The sequence below is a fragment of the Medicago sativa genome, chromosome 4 (assembly GCF_051527215.1).
Source record: "Medicago sativa cultivar Bolivia chromosome 4, Bolivia_mono, whole genome shotgun sequence".
NCBI lineage: Eukaryota > Viridiplantae > Streptophyta > Magnoliopsida > Fabales > Fabaceae > Medicago > Medicago sativa.
Genome location: NC_140752.1, coordinates 75964170 through 75980535, shown reverse-complemented (window position 1 = coordinate 75980535; position 16366 = coordinate 75964170). Strand labels below are relative to the sequence as shown.

The window sequence follows — 16366 nt, the reverse complement described above, 5'->3', positions numbered from 1 at the left end:
ACAACATACAATCAACATTATAGATGGATGATTCAACTTTCGAACGAAAAAACATGAGAGAAAAACAATAGAGAATATGAATTCAATAGTTTCGTGAGTTTTTTTATACAAGTTTTTTTTTTACACAAAACATGATAAAGTAACTTGTGAAAAAAGACCTAACTTTATCCTTTTTAAACCTTAAACCCATCATTATATTATTATTATTATAAGTTAAAAAATCATTATATTTAATCAAATAATTGTATTCAAGTAGTTAACAGACTTCACCAAAAGATAAAATTGTTCATATAACCTTGATTTTTGATGAAACAATTTTTGACCAAACTTTATTTACTTCTCAATCAAATTTCAAATTATCTTTCCGACCAGATTGAATTATCAATCCCATAAGAATAGGAGGACTCCTAACCCAAAAAATAAAAAATAAACATAAATAACCTTGTGATTCCTTAATAGAGGGCTTTGTAATTATCACCTTACTTTATAAACACCTAAACACTTTCTTTATTCTCACTCTTTCTCTCTCTATATTCACTCTCTTTCTCTCTCTAGAAAAGAAGAGAAAAGAGAAAGAAAAAGTTCATCGAGAATATAGCAAACAGCATCACCATCACCACAACCACAAGAAACCTCTTCGTTCGATAGATCTGTGGAGAAGAAGATGGGACAGAACCAAAAATCTCTGATCTACGCTTTCGTTTCTCGCGGAAGCGTGATTCTCTCTGAATACACCGAATTCAGCGGAAACTTCAACTCCATCGCTTTTCAATGCCTTCAGAAGCTTCCAGCTTCTAACAACAAATTCACTTACAATTGTGATGGTCACACCTTCAATTACCTCGTCGATAATGGCTACAGTTCGTACTTTTCATTTTTTTTTCAATTTTAATCGTAATTTATTTCATTTCCGATCTAGCGTAATCGTAGTTCTAAACTCAATTTTATGAATAAATCAATAACCTAGAAATTAGTTATATCAGTATATGTATGCTATTTTGATTTTATTATTAAAAGTGATTTTAGGTTAGGGTTTTATTTTAGTGAAATTCGTGTTTTATATGCTTATTGTTTATTTTGATGTTAATTTTAAGTTCTGTGTTGCGTTTTGAGAGTAATTTCTTGTGTGATTGTAGCGTATTGTGTTGTTGCGGATGAAACGGTTGGAAGACAAGTGCCGGTGGCTTTTCTGGAACGTGTGAAGGATGATTTTGTTGCGAAATATGGTGGTGGGAAGGCGTCTACAGCTGCACCTAACAGCTTGAATAAGGAATTTGGGTAATGAGTTTATGTTTTGTGAGTTTGATGATGATTTAGGGTTTGTTGCGATTTTTGTTGTTGATGGGAAGTTTATGTGATTTGATATTTAATTGTGGCAGGCCAAAATTGAAGGAACATATGCAGTATTGTGTTGATCACCCGGAGGAGGTGAGTAAGCTTGCTAAGGTGAAGGCTCAGGTGTCTGAAGTGAAAGGTGTCATGATGGAGAATATTGAAAAGGTATACTCTTCTACTTTAACCTAAGAGGATTATATGATGCGAGCTGAATGGATCTAATTGCTTTGTGATTTAAGAATCTTATTTTGTAGAAGAAAGTGTGTAAATTTGGTTGTTTAAATTTTTACAAAAATAGAAAATACGGCACAACACGTAGAGTGAATCTTTGTGAAAACCTTTACATACGATACGAATGTTAAACCTAATAAGTGAGACCGCGAAGTTAGTCTGGCCAGTATTTTATGAAATTAATGCATTTTGCTCATGTTGTATTGGTATGCAAGAGTTAGACTCTCACAATTTGTGATTCATACTGCACAATTCATTAGGTTACATTTGAAAGTCATAAGAGTCTTTGGAGAGACAAAGGGGGAGGGAAAGTTTTCTAAAACTCAAAAGTCCGGCTTGTTCTGCGTTACGTATAGAATATGTCTTCTTAACCGAGTCTTGGGTTTTCTGTTTAATTTTCTTTACTTAATTAGTTTGACTATATATAGACATTGATATAGTGTATTATTATACAATTCTATTCTTTAATTAATTAGTATGACTATAAATAGACATTGATATAGTGTATTATTATACAATAATGACAAAATAAGTATATCTAAATTCTTACTCTTTCGGTATATCACTACACGTGTAAGAGATATATTAGGATTAAATATATTTTTAGTCATTGTAAAATAAGGAAATTTTTCTTCTCTTTTCATCCCTCTAAAATTTGAATGTTTTTGGTCCCTGCCATTATATATCACCAGCTAACTGCTTATGGGTCTAATAAAAGGTCATCTTGCCATCCCTTATTGATACCCAATAATGGCTGTGGTGTCATGTTAGCATTTGACGACCTGAAAAACCTTTCTTGAGCTGTAAAATGAATTATATTTTCTTCCCTGAAGTAATTGCCAAGTACCAAGAAACTTTGATTGTTAGAGGGATAAAAATTAAAGGAAAAGAATTTTCATGGACCTAAACTAAAAGCAAAACTTTCAAAGTTTGAAAGGATAAAAATTGAAGAAATTTTTATTCATTGACCAAAATCAAAATTTGATCATTTTTCAAAATATCATTATACATTTATTTACCAAAATCAAAATTTGCTCATCTTACAAAATATCATTATACATTGACCAAAATCAAAATTTGTTCATTTTACAAAATATCAAAACATCTTTAACCCAATATAGTATTTATTATATAAAATTGCACTTGGCTTTTGAAAGGATCTTGCTGTGTGTTGAAATTATACATGAATGTTGTTTTTATACTCATGCATATTACTTTTTATGTTTTTGGACAGTATAAATATACATCTATAATACATCTTTATGACAATAATATATTATCCCCCTTTGTCTCATAATAACTATCAAATTTGCAAAAAAAGCCGTCTTAAAAGAGTGTCACTTTCAATTTTCAATATAGTTTTAATTGAATTTTTCCAAATGTACCATCTAACTAGTACAATGTTCATCACTCCCAAGTTATTATTTTTTACTTTTCATTTATGATAATGAAAATACATCAGTTGTTGATAATAATTTAGTGAAATCACAAGTCTCTTTCTTTCAAAAACAAGCCATATCCCACTAAGTGTGATCGGCTACATGGATCAAACGATGTCATAATGTTCTATAGACAATTATATTTCATTCATTTATCATTTTGCTTCTTCTGTGTGAAATGGTTAAATACAATAGTAATCGTGGGACGGGTGAAGTAATATGTAATAGTAACATCATATCATCATCACATCTCTTTTTTCTCTTTGATTTTGTATCTCTTTAACTCTTGTTATATAATATTATTAGTAGTGATATTATACTCCCTCCGTCCCAAATTATGTCATTCTAGCAAACGTTGTATGTCATTTTACAATATTGACTAATAATTAATACTTATTTTTCTATTATGCCCGTTACTATTTTTATTACTTTATTTTTTTTAATTCTTTTAATTTATTACTATTTTTATTACTTTATTTTTTTTCAATTCTTTTAATTTATGTTTTCCATACCATTAATAAAGGACATTTTATAAAATAACTTCTTTTCTATACAACATTAACTACATTTCTCAATTTATGTGAAATTGCTAAAGTGGCATATAAATTTGGGACGGAGTGAGTATTATGATATCATATACCTATCAACAGTCAAACCTTGGAATGGAAAAGGCAAATTTCCTAGTCAGTACACAAAACTGAAGTAACACAAACGAATATAAAGAGAAATTGCAGGTGTCCCACTTCAAAGATAAGAAAACAATATAATATACGAACATAAATAAAATGCAGCTGTGAGCCATTATCCAGTCAATCCATTTTCATTTCTGTGCGTGTGTGGTTTGTTAACTACAATAACCGGTCAATCACAAGTTTTGACCAGTTTTGAAATTTTTTATGCTGGTTTACCAACTTGTAGTCCGGTTCTTATGCCAGCCGATTTTAATGTCTAATTGGACCAGGCAGAGTTACGGTTCTTGGTTCAACCAGCTGAACCGGCTGTTCTAGTTATGATTACCTTTGGTTAGAAATATTAGTGGGGGGGAGTTGAACTTACAACTCTTTATCTCTTTAACCTTTATGTACCTCCTACCAAACCACTTTATCACTACATGATTGAACATGTGCTATATTGATTATTCAATCACTCTGATCTCATTATTCTAAAACAAGGGCTACACATAGTCCCCCACTCATTCTGCACTCTCTTTTGTATTGTGTTCAAGTACTCTGTTTTCATTTTTCTGCTATGGAGGCTTCATAGAGTCACTTGCTCATGCTATCGGCACCTCATTTTACTATAATTTTCTCTGATGTTGTACTTCTGTAGCATAGGCTTGACACAGTCATTTTTGGGGGCCTCAGAGTCTAAGAAATGGAAGAAAGATATTATCTTATACCATTATATTATTTTCTATAATATATACACGTCACATGAAATTACTGTTCGATGTCCACAAACATGGGATAGTGTAGGCTGAATTAGTATATTCTCTTTTTTTATTTATTTGGAACACAGTATTATGACTCCTGAGTTTGCTTGGGTACCTTTATTATGTTTTTTTTTTTTGGTATTAGTTACTACATACTCATTATGTTTTGGATTTGAACATGTGAGTATGTTTTAGTCAGACATGCAGCTTTCTTTACACGAACCAAAAGCTGCAAATAAATAAGGGTTCTTGTGTAATCTTGAAATTTTATTAAATATAACAAAAAAAATTGGATTTTTTGTGTTCAATTGGTTGTACACCTAATTTGGGATAAGGAAGGTTCACAAGGACTAGGGTTCAAGGGGAGCAAAAAAAATTGAACCGACTAAGTTTGCATTCCTCTTTTCAGATTGAATGCATTTCCCACATTGTCTATGTTTTGTTGGTGTTTGGGTATAAAGAATTTATTATATCAGAAATCATCTTGAACAACCAAATTTCCTTTATTGCATGAAACAAACATTAGACTGCTATTTTATTACCTAATGAAGTAGTGGATGATGTTACGCCAGGAAAAAAGTATATAACTTAATTGTTTAGGTTGGATTTTAAGGGAGCTAATGATAGGGTGAGTCAGGGTTTTGTAAGTTACTTTTGTTCTAAATGGAGATAGAAGGTCCCCTTGCGTCTCCATCTTCAAGTGCTGTTGATGGGGACCTGCCATCTTTTGGTTTATTGTGTATTTCATTGTGGTTCCATGTTTCGATTATCACTTCCTATTTGATGCCTCTGAATTCCATATTCAAAGTTGTGATCAAATTGATTCAATGCTTTCGTATGTAGCCATAGCCCATATAGGGGTGCAATAAATTGAGATTGATTTAGAAAATATGGTTCAATAAGGATGTTGTCTAGAATTTTTCATCTATCCTTAAGTTCTTTCAGGCTATCGCTTGCTTGAAACTAGTCTAGTTACCAGTTATATGGCCGAAAACAATGTTCGCTGACTTCTCATGGTTTTTTTCTTTTTGAAAATGTATTATATTTAGATCTAGATAGATTTTATGGAAGTTTTTTTGGAAGCACACATTCTCTTCTTTCATAATAGAACATGTTACTTCTATTTTTATTGCTCATGGCTTGAGTTGTGCTTTGCTCACTGATTAAAAATATTTGAAGCTATGCTCTTCACTAGGCCAAAAACTAAATTATGTAGAAAACTAAGATATAACTTTAGCATTCAACTATTCTACAACTAGCAAGCATTTGTAGACATGGCAATTACAATTTTATGCATTTTGATTGCATATTGAAGGAGTGATTTCTGTCTATTAATTATACCATATGTATTGTATAGAAAAGGAGATATCACAGCGATTGTACCTATCAGAAGAAAAGTAGAGAGAAAAAGCAGTCAAGTTTTTGGCTGCAATCCTGATTTGATGTCTCATAATTGAGAACATTCTGTTAGATTATATTGACATGTTTGAAACTTGATGTAGGTCCTGGACAGGGGGGAAAAGATAGAGCTTTTGGTTGACAAGACTGAGAACCTTCATCACCAGGTTAGTAATTGTGTGATTGGAAGGTCTTGTACTAGAGCATCAGTACTTAGTTTTTTCATGTGAACAACTATTTTGTTTCTAGTTTCTAAAGCATTTTTTTATGATAAATGATGGCTCTCCCGAGTGTTATGGTAAAGATCTCCCCCTTCCTCTCCATCCCACACAAAAGATGAGTCGGGGGTATTAAAAAAAACCATTGCCTGTTTTTTTTCTTCAAATCGAAATGTTTTCTAACTTGCTGTTTTATGAGGCAGGCACAAGACTTCAGGAACTCAGGGACCAAAATCCGCAGAAAAATGTGGCTGCAAAATATGAAGATAAAGCTGATTGTATTGGCAATTTTGATAGCTCTGATCCTCATAATTGTCCTCCCAATCGTTCTTAAGAATAAATAAACGCCACTCTCGGAGACATTTATCTTGCTATTTTGACTTTCTTGTGATTATTATATGATGATGATGAGGAAAGATATCAGGTGTATGACATGATTTTGTATGTAGTCAAGATATCAGAACCTGTATACCGTTCACTTTTAAGTTTTTACAGTATGATGGTGATGATGATATACTAATGCTTTTATATGCTTTTTTGCCTGTCTATTGTAGTTTGATTTCAATTTAAATTCAGCCGACACATCCTGTTATCATTATTCATGCAATTTTAGCTCCTTGTTTGTCACCTTGTGTATGAATGATTTCTCGCAAGAAAAAGTTTTATTATCTGGAAGGCAAATAAATGTCTTTAAATATTGGAGATGTCATCAACTTTTTCTCTATTTACAGTTTCACAAATAATTTAGGTTTTTATAGCAGGGATTGTAGCATCCGTGTTTTTCAACCTATTTTCCTTTTTGCGAAACTTGTGTTTTTTGTGTGAAAGGAAGACTATCATTCCTTTGAATTTAACCTGTTCTTCTTTTCGATAATAATTCTATTCCTTCGAATTTACTTCTTGTAACATGGTACTACCTATATGTAACCAAAAAAAGGTATTGCTTTTACATCATCAAAAAACTTACTATAATATATGGCTTTGTCCAGAAACATTTATCAAGTAATCATATATAAGTGAGAGATTAATTTCTATTGTTCTGCCAAACAACTTCTCGCTGTCTATTATTTAGTTTTTTTTCGTTCTTGGAATAATTTTTTTATTCCATCAATGGGACAACAAATATACATGAAATGATTAAATAAAATTTAGGCATCAAAGACCTTCAAGCACAGAGCACTTACGATTTAAATGTCGTCTTTTATAACATGAAGCACTTGAGCTTTGCTTTGCTCATTTATTTTTGATGAGTTTCACCAAAAGTTTTAGGTTGAATTTAAAAGCTGATCTTGATTTGTTATACTCATTTATAAATTCATTTATTTGCAATTATGTACATATTTCTTAATCTTGATTACTTGCTGGTTTATTTGTAAAGTTCAGAATGAAGAATTATTCTTTGACATCCCTTGTGTGAATTGGCATATTATTAATCTCATTAAATCACAGTTGGAAGCTACAATCGAGAGCTTTGGTTCTGCAAAAGTTGGGCATAATGAGAGATTGGTCTCCTGGATTCCCCCTCTAGGTGATACAGTGAAACTCAATGTTGATGGTAGCTCCTTTGAAAATCCTGGTTATGGTAGATTAATTAATGACTCCCTTTGTAATTGATTATACGAGTTATTTGCTAGTTGTGGCATCACTACTAATACGAATGTGGTAGCTTTGGTTCTTTGCTTGGAGTAAGGATTTTAGACCTGTCACGTGTGAATAGACTACAAATCTGCTTTGAGTTTGATTTAAGATGGAGTGCAACCAACACATGCATCCATATGCTTTGAGTTTGATTTATCCTTGAATTTTGACTTTACATCATTCCTTGAGGAGGGTGACAATTGTGCGGATTGGCTAGTGAAATATGGTTCTGGGTTGCACTGCTGCAACATGTTGTGAACTTAATATCCAACTCCACTGACTAGTTCTGTGATGACTAGTTTTGTGTTTAATTTTGCAGCGGTTATGCAGTCTTTTGAGTACAAAATGACGGAGAAATAGAAGCTGATGTACATCATCGTATTCAAGCTGGGTGGTTGAAATGGAGAAGAGCCTCAGGTGTTTTGTGCGATAAGAAAGTACCACTTAAGCTGAAAGGAAAGTTCTATCGGACAGCAGTCAGACCGGCAATGTTGTATGGTACGGAGTGTTGGGCGGTTAAGAGCCAACACGAGAGTAAAGTAAGCGTAGCGGAGATGAGGATGTTGCGTTGGATGAGTGGTAAGACTAGACAGGATAGGATTAGGAATGACACCATTAGAGCGAGAGTGGGGGTAGCACCTATAGTAGAAAATAGGCTTAGATGGTTTGGACATGTAGAGAGAAGACCCGTAGATGCCGTTGTAAGAAGAGTAGATCAAATGGAGGAGAGTCAGGTTAAAAGAGGTAGAGGAAGACCTAAGAAAACCATTAGAGAAACCATTAGAAAAGATTTAGAGGTCAATGAGCTGGATCCAAATATGGTTTTTGATAGGACACTATGGCGTCATTTGATCCATGTAGCCGACCCCACTTAGTGGGATAAGGCTTGGTTGTTGTTGTTGTGTTGTTTTTTCTTTCCTTTTCATAACATAAAATAAAAATAAAATCTGCCACCAATATGAAGTTCTTCCCCTAGGCCTATTTACTACTATTGCAGGTTTCCCTTTTGGAACAAATAAATTTTAGTTTATAGGAAATGTGCTTGATATTGGTTACTTCCAATAATGATCTTGCATGACATAATCAACAAAATGGATTTTATTGCTTGATTCTCAAATATTATATTTACATAGACTCTTGTTCTGTTTCATCAATGCCATCTATTAATTACACAACCATTTATCTTATACTTGCGTTTTTATATCAAATTAGGAAAAATGAACCGCCTATTGTGAGCAAACATCTTACAAAAGGAATAGCCTTTCAACAGGACAAGTAGCTTTTCATTTCACCATTGATTATGGGCACTCAATTTCATCAAGCTGAATAGATAGCCACTGAAGGTGATAAAAACACTATGGCAATTTCCTTCTTACATCACTTTCCACAAATCAATTTCATAAAATTCTTATCCGCAGTCCACATTTTTCAGTCATGATTATAAAATACTATAAATTACATATAATATCAATGTGTGCATTAGTTTACAAAATACAAATACCCTTCCTAGGTCAAATTGATGCGAGAGGAACCCAAAAAAAACATCTACTTCCAAATCGCATACGTTAACCATAATCTTAACTAGGAACATAAATATTATAGAAATAAATTAAAGAAAACAGAGAAAAATAAGAAATTGAAGATAAAATAAGAAGTGATATAATCTAAGTTTGGAAGTGGCAGATTTGAGTGAGCCACCATCTGTATCAGGCTTTTTGACATTTGGCCCTGAACTTGTAGCTGCATATGGAAACTTACATGTCTCAGAACCTGCAACAGGCACCCATATTCTCATAAGTTTTTTTCTTCCCAGCAATCAATACAATAGTTGTCTAAGCGCATTTTATGCATTATATGTAAATTTAAATGCATTATTAAGTTTTTTATGTTTCATACATTTGCATGGGTGTGCCTCCTTCATTTTCTTGGTGAATCAAAAAATTGCAGGTATAATAAAATAAAAACAGGTCCTACCGGGAGTCAAACCCAGGTCGCTGGATTCAAAGTCCAGAGTGCTAACCACTACACCATAGAACCCTTTTGTTGTGATGTGCTTCTCCTAATCTAAATTGTTTCAAAATAACAACAAATCTAGGAAACACTACTTTAAAATAAATAAAAATAATTTTGTATCAAATACTTAAATAATACACTCGAATGCAAAATGATTTGTGTTTAAATACATTCATGTAAAAATGAGTTGAACTATAAATTTGTGTGTAAAAATAAAAAATTGAATCAAAAGCTACAAATCCTAGCTTCAACTAAAATCAATTCTGGAGGCAAAATCAATTCTACACCTCGAGAATCAATTTTGGTCTCTCTAGAAGTGGAACCAAACATACACGTGAAATGATTATGTTTAAAAGTGAATTTTGTTTGAATACATTCATATAAAAGTGACTTGAACGGTAAATTTGAGTGTAAAAATCAATTCTAGATTTAAAAGTTATAAATTCTAGCTTCAAGTGACATAAAATTATAAAGGCAAAATCATTTTTACTCGAAATCAATTAACATGTCAAAATCAATTCTACAACTCTAAAATCAATTTTACACATATAATAAAAACATTTAAGGGTAAACAGTCACTTTGGTCCTTGACATACACCTCGCTGTCACAATGGTCCCTGACTCAGTATAAAATACAAATACAAAATAGTCCCTGGATGTGAAACAGATGAGGTGACAATTGTTTTGGACTGGCAAGGATGAATGATGTGGCATAGGGACCAAAATGAAAGTAACCCAAACAAAAATGGGGACAAAATCTAAACTAAATCCCTAAATCTCATATGATTCTCTCTTTTGTTCAAAATCGAATTTTTTGATACAAACTCCATTAAATTATGCACTTTAAATTTCTGAAATGAACCCTGTCAACCTTTCCATTTGGCTTGAAATTGAACTAACATGCTTTTCAAAAAGTATTATTGCATCATTAATTCTTAGACTATGGCATTTCTGTTATTGCACCTTGGACTATGACATCACAAAAATGAGGCAACATTAATTCTTAACCTACAACATAAATTTAATCTTGCAACAACAGGCACTATGACATTTTGAACCATTCTCACTATGACAAAATTGAGATCACAGAAAAACATTAATATAAGATCATTATAGATTTTTCATATTGCATCTTTGATTGATTTTATTTTGAGCCAATTCTGACTAATAGTTAAATTGAATCTTGAGCTGTTGACTATTTCTTAATTCATAGACTATTTTTACTTGAAGAAAGTTAGACAATCATTATCAAAGACTGTTACTGCATAAAAATTTACTTCCTGTGTCAGGTGTGTAATCATACAGGAAAATCATAACAGTGTAGAATTTTAATCAAATTTTAACATGTGCAGAAGCTAATAGGCAGAATTGTAAACCTGTGATTATCAGAGCAAATCACCATTCATAACACATTTGATTATTTTCAACCACAGAAAATTTCATACATATTTTATAGAACAAATCTTTCAAAGTTCAGACAACTAACATATTTGGCTGTATAAAGAACTATGGTATCCACCAAATATCATGAGACAAGTAAACACAATATGCTAACGGAGATACACATTTAGGGATTGTTTTGTATTTTATCATGAGTCAAGGACCATTTTTCATGAGACAAGTAAACACAATATGCTAACGGAGATACACATTTAGGGATTGTTTTGTATTTTATCATGAGTCAAGGACCATTGTGACGGCGAGGTGCAAAGTCAGGAATCAATGTGACTGTTTATCAACATTTAATTTAATCATATGTTTTTTTACAGGATTTAATCATATGGTTGATGGTATGAAATTTATCCATCAAAATTAAACTCATGTAATATTAACAAATAAGTAAAACTTACTAGGGTCTGTGTAAGTAATGACTCCAGTGTGTCCAAAATCACAATCAGAATCGTGGTGACCAGATTTCTGATAATATGCATTCATGGCGTAGGCCGCATGGGACCTCAGTGAATCGGGCTTATAACACGGCCCACCATTCTTTATAGGCCCACAATCTATCCCATGGCTGCACACATAGTCAATGTTTGCCTGCAACGCTTTCTCACTAGCATTCGTCTTTGGCACGCACCATTTCTTTGAAGGAGACGATTCCGGTGACTCTGATGGCCCCATTGCTGTTGGCCCTGATGCGGGTCCCATTGCTGTTGGCCCTGATGCGGGTCCCATTGCCTGTGGTTACATTACAATTACAACGAAGAGCGATGCTAGGGGCAGTCACGCAAACACTCGCTCATGGATACTCTCTTAACCTATGGTGCAACGTGTCTAATTTTTTAACTGCTCACTTGTTTACCGGCTTTGGAAGTTGGAAACATTTTTAATCTTTTTTATTTTTATTTTTTCGCTTACTGCAACTCAATGGTCATCTTCGTAAATGGTTGAATGCCAACGTCGTGGCTCTGTAATCTCACTGTGTTTCAGCCATTAAAAACTGCAACTTCGTGTATGAAAAAAAAATCATTGTGTTCTGAAATAGAAAATTCATTGTATGGTAGTTGTGAAAAGTCAAAAACTTTACTTATACACAAAACAAGCCGCAAACAAAAAAAAAAACACCCACCATAAAAAAACACCATCACATGTCTTCTTTCTTCTATATGTGCATGTGACCTTCATCAGTTCACTATACGCTACACATCATTGTAGCTTCTCCCTCGTCATCACAATAACCCAAAAAGAATCTCTAAATCTCTCTTCAGCCAGTGTCGCCGTACTGAAACCGATTTCCGACTGTAAACGTTCACCGATCCCTTTCCGGTATCGTCGATTGAGATCCAGCTGATACATAAGCTCTATTCTGATTAATGTTTCATCTGTTCTTCATCTTTTCTAACGAGCTTCATAACTCATAAGCGTCGGAATCAACTTGTTTGGTCACAGAACTCGATCCATAGCGACGAGGAGAGAAAGCGGATCATCTTCCTCCTTTGCGTTTGTGTTTAACTGCGGTGGTGGTTGGTAGCAGTAGTGGAAAAGTGTTTTTTTTTTCTTTTAAAAAATAATATAAAAGTGTTGATATCCTTGTAATTAAAAGAATAAAAAAGTTTTTAAGAAAAAGAAATTATGTTAACCTGTTTAGCCGGTTACTAAGTTTGAAATGAAAAAGTGTGCCATGTGGCACCATATATTGAGAGAGTGTTTATGGGAGAGTGTAGAAGCAAGTGTCCTTAGCATTCCTCTTACAACGAATGATACATCCCATTAGCCAACACTGTAAAGTGTAAACCAAACTTTACACAGTTCACACTGTCACGCACTAAATAATGTACTACATAAATAATAAACAGTTCAATTATTAAAATACAGTTAGAGTAAGGTTATGTTTATTGTTTTGGCATTTTACACTTCAAAGAATTTTAGCATGTGCTTCTCAACCTGTAAAATGAATACCGACCTAACAATAATACCGTGTGCAACCTTGGTACGTATTCATGAATGAAGGAATAAGAAAGTGACAGGTTAATGCTTTGGGCCATATTACTATTCCTTCAAGTCAAATGCCTTTCAAATTCACATGGCAAGGTCAGACAGGACACAGTCATTCACATGGCGAAATCACCACAATAACCCCCAAAATGCAAATTCCAGACAAAACATAGGGGCATAGATGTACTTGCAGAAAAAGCATGTCGTGTACTAATTTGTCACGTAAAGGTCTATAACAGTAAGATACGCATATGCAGCGAACGAAACGGTCACAAAAGGATTCTCTATTTTTTTTTTTTTTTCCACTAAAATAAACAGATAAATGAAGGAAAGAAAAAATGTATAGGTACGGACCTGTTGATGTTTTTGGGTTAAAACCCCAACGTCATAAACCGGAGTAAGATCCGGTTTAAACAACCCGTAATTCTGCTCCGAAATAGTAGGTTTAAGATTCTCATTAAACAATGAGAAAATGTAAGTCTCAAAGGTTCTATTAGGCATCAAAGGAGTTCCTTTCCCAGAATTAACATGCTTAATAAGATTCCCATTATAAGAAACTGCATTTTCCAAACTCACACCGGGTTGACCCGGGTCACCCAAAGAAGGCCAACCCGTTTCTCCAATAACCAAATCCACGTCACCATAACCCACTTTCTTCATCGCCGAATAAACCGCATCCATTTGAGCGTCAAACATGTTGGTGTAGTTTATTCCAGTAGCTTTATCAAAAACGCCACCGTTTGGTTTAAACAAAGCGTAGTTAAGTGCGTCGGGTTGGTTTGATGAAATACCGAAAAACGGATACGGGTTAACCATGAAAGGTGATTTAGTTTCACGGTGGAATTTGAGTATGGGAGTGAAGATGGTAACGTCGTAGCCACGGCGGAAAGCGGCGGAGCTGGGTGGTGAGGATGAAGAGAGAATGCCGAGTGAGTTAGGAGATGTGATTTGAATGTGAGTGAGATTTGAAAGAGTGAGAGCTTGATGAAGTGCATTCATGGCGGGAAGAATGTGTGCTATTAAGGTTTTGTCTGAAGTTGCGAGGATTTCGTTACCGACGGCGATACGGTTGAAGATGGTTTTGGGATGGTAAGGGAGGATGTTGGTGGTTATCCATTGTTGGGCGGAGGGGAGTTTTGTGAGGGAAGGGATGTCGGCGTTGGAGACGGTTACGGTGACGGAGATGTTGGTGTTGGCGAAGGCGCGGAGGATGGAAGAGTTTGTGTCGAAGATTTTAATGTGGGTGATTGTGGTTTGGGTTTTGAGGAAGGTGGCGACGGTTGTGGGTGGTGGGAGGTTGTCGGCGATGGTGCCGTAGTTGACGCCGATGTTGTAGGTGGCGGAGGAGAAGTTGGAAGTTGAGAGAAGGAGAAGAAGAAGAAGAAGTAAGTGAAAAGGAACTGCCATTTTGATTTTTGAGTGAGGGGTGAGATTGAGGAAGGAAAGAAGTAAGTGGAAACTAGAAAGTTAATTTTGAGACAATTTTGATTGGATCAAACCGCCATTGTGGGGTCCAATGTGGAGTCAAACTAAACATTATTTCTAGGTTTTGCGAGGTTTACGTTGTCCTCCCTCAGCTAGATATTTTGCGCCATTTTGTTATACATTAAAATGTAAAATAAAAATGAATAATGTTTTTCTTTTAAAGAAATATTTTTCTTTTTTGAAAAGCAATATACTTGTTAGAATTGTACCCTTCAGCTAAGACCATGTACATCGGCAAAATACATTCAACAACCTTCAACATCCATTTTTTTAATTTTCAACACTCCACATCATTTTTTCTCTCTTAATTTAACACTCATTCAATTTTTACCACTCCAATGGTTTTCATTCAACACCCTACCCCACCACTTTTTATTTTTTATTCTTATTTAATTTTTGTTTTTATAATTACATAAAATTATAATTATCGATTATAATTAAATTAAAATAATACAATTAACAATTTATTTTTTAGTTTTTTATGGAAAAACAAAATTTTGTAAAATAATTTATTTTTATTTTCTTAACTTAAACTGTAAAACCAAAATTTGACATGTTTTGAGGATGTTGGTTGGGAAATTGATTTGGATTTTGAGGATGTTGGTTGGATTTTGGTAGTTAAATGGGTAATCAGAACAATTTTGGGTGTTGAATTGATTATTATTGCGATTCATTTCAAGAGAGTGAAAAACTAATATAAGATTAAGAGAGTGGAAAACTTGGTTTTTGTTTCTGTGTCCAAATCAAATGATCCAAGTCTCTATTTGTAGAGAAAAAAAAATTACAAATTTTAGTAAAAAAATAAAAAAATTATTTGCAACGAAATAATTGAGTCCAAAGCATTAAGAAAATATAAATCGAAACTGCCAATTGCGTTGCAACACGTGTCCCTCTATCCCCACAACTTTTTCTCTCTCCGCGTCCTCTGACGCATCACACGCCCTGTCGGCGCGTGTCATTCACGCGCTCATTTTCAAACAATCAGAACGCGACACGTGGCTCGGCGTGGCAGGATTCAACATGTTGAAGTCATTCATCTACTCTCTCCTCCACCTCATCTTCAATACCCTCTCCTCCAATGGTTCAACAAGCTTAAACACCCTTTCAATAGGGTCATTTGAGATGGTCTAAGTAAGAGGGGAATTTTACCCTCGTGGTGTGACAGATAGCCCACCTTAGACCATGTACAATGGCAAATTATATTCAACAACCTTCAACACTCACTTTTTCAATTCCCAACACTTCACATCATTTTCTCTCTCTTAATTCAACACCCATTCCATTTTTACCTCTCCAATGGTTTTCATTCAACACCCTACCCCACCACTTTTTATTTCTTATTCTTATTTAATTTCTGTTTTTATAATTACATAAAATTATAATTATCGATTATAATTAAATTAAAATAATACAATTAATTTTTTTTAAAACAATATTTATTTAAATAATTTATTCTTATTTTTTTTTTTTTTTTTTTGAAGGAGCTTAGTTTGTTGTATTGCATTTTAAGTTAAGAAAATAAAAATAAATTATTTAAATAAATATTGTTTTAAAAAAAATTAATTGTATTATATTAAAATAATACAATTAATTTTTTTTAAAACAATATTTATTTAAATAATTTATTTTTATTTTCTTAACTTAAAATGCAATACAACAAACTAAGCTCCTTCAAAAAAAAAAAAAAAAAAAACAAACTAAGCACGCGACACACAAATAGCTTAAAATGCAAGACAACA

The 16366-nt window shown here is 33.5% G+C and overlaps 2 protein-coding genes and 1 non-coding gene across 3 annotated transcripts; 1 reads left to right on the top strand and 2 right to left on the bottom strand.

Annotated features, from left to right (window-relative positions):
• Nucleotides 1-515: 515 nt before the first annotated feature.
• Nucleotides 516-6601, top strand: LOC146931980 (vesicle-associated membrane protein 721-like). Its single transcript, XM_085703558.1, has 5 exons — nt 516-860; nt 1137-1278; nt 1380-1500; nt 5940-6002; nt 6257-6601. Exons 1-5 carry the CDS (start codon nt 665-667, stop codon nt 6395-6397), a joined length of 663 nt encoding a protein of 220 aa, XP_085559684.1. The 5' UTR covers nt 516-664; the 3' UTR covers nt 6398-6601.
• Nucleotides 6602-9072: 2471 nt separating this feature from the next.
• LOC146931978 (glucan endo-1,3-beta-glucosidase-like) lies at nt 9073-14563 on the bottom strand. The gene is made up of 3 exons (XM_085703556.1): nt 13497-14563; nt 11555-11885; nt 9073-9461 (listed from the first exon to the last, which is right to left on the bottom strand). Exons 1-3 carry the CDS (start codon nt 14547-14549, stop codon nt 9301-9303), a joined length of 1545 nt encoding a protein of 514 aa, XP_085559682.1. The 5' UTR covers nt 14550-14563; the 3' UTR covers nt 9073-9300.
• Nucleotides 9657-9728, bottom strand: TRNAQ-UUG (transfer RNA glutamine (anticodon UUG)). The gene has a single exon. It is a non-coding gene; the product is annotated as a tRNA-Gln (tRNA).
• Nucleotides 14564-16366: the final 1803 nt, after the last annotated feature.

What these genes read in the sequence shown, in the direction of transcription:
- LOC146931980 (XM_085703558.1), top strand. Translation starts at nt 665, where the DNA reads ATGGGACAGAACCAAAAATCTCTGATCTACGCTTTCGTTTCTCGCGGA. An exon ending in TGATGGAGAATATTGAAAAG is followed by an intron (nt 1,501 to 5,939) that starts GTATACTCTTCT and finishes AACTTGATGTAG; the next exon opens with GTCCTGGACAGGGGGGAAAA. An exon ending in CTGAGAACCTTCATCACCAG is followed by an intron (nt 6,003 to 6,256) that starts GTTAGTAATTGT and finishes TTTATGAGGCAG; the next exon opens with GCACAAGACTTCAGGAACTC.
- LOC146931978 (XM_085703556.1), bottom strand. Translation starts at nt 14,549, where the DNA reads ATGGCAGTTCCTTTTCACTTACTTCTTCTTCTTCTTCTCCTTCTCTCA. An exon ending in TAACCCAAAAACATCAACAG is followed by an intron (nt 11,886 to 13,496) that starts GTCCGTACCTAT and finishes ATGTAACCACAG; the next exon opens with GCAATGGGACCCGCATCAGG. An exon ending in CATTACTTACACAGACCCTA is followed by an intron (nt 9,462 to 11,554) that starts GTAAGTTTTACT and finishes TGCCTGTTGCAG; the next exon opens with GTTCTGAGACATGTAAGTTT.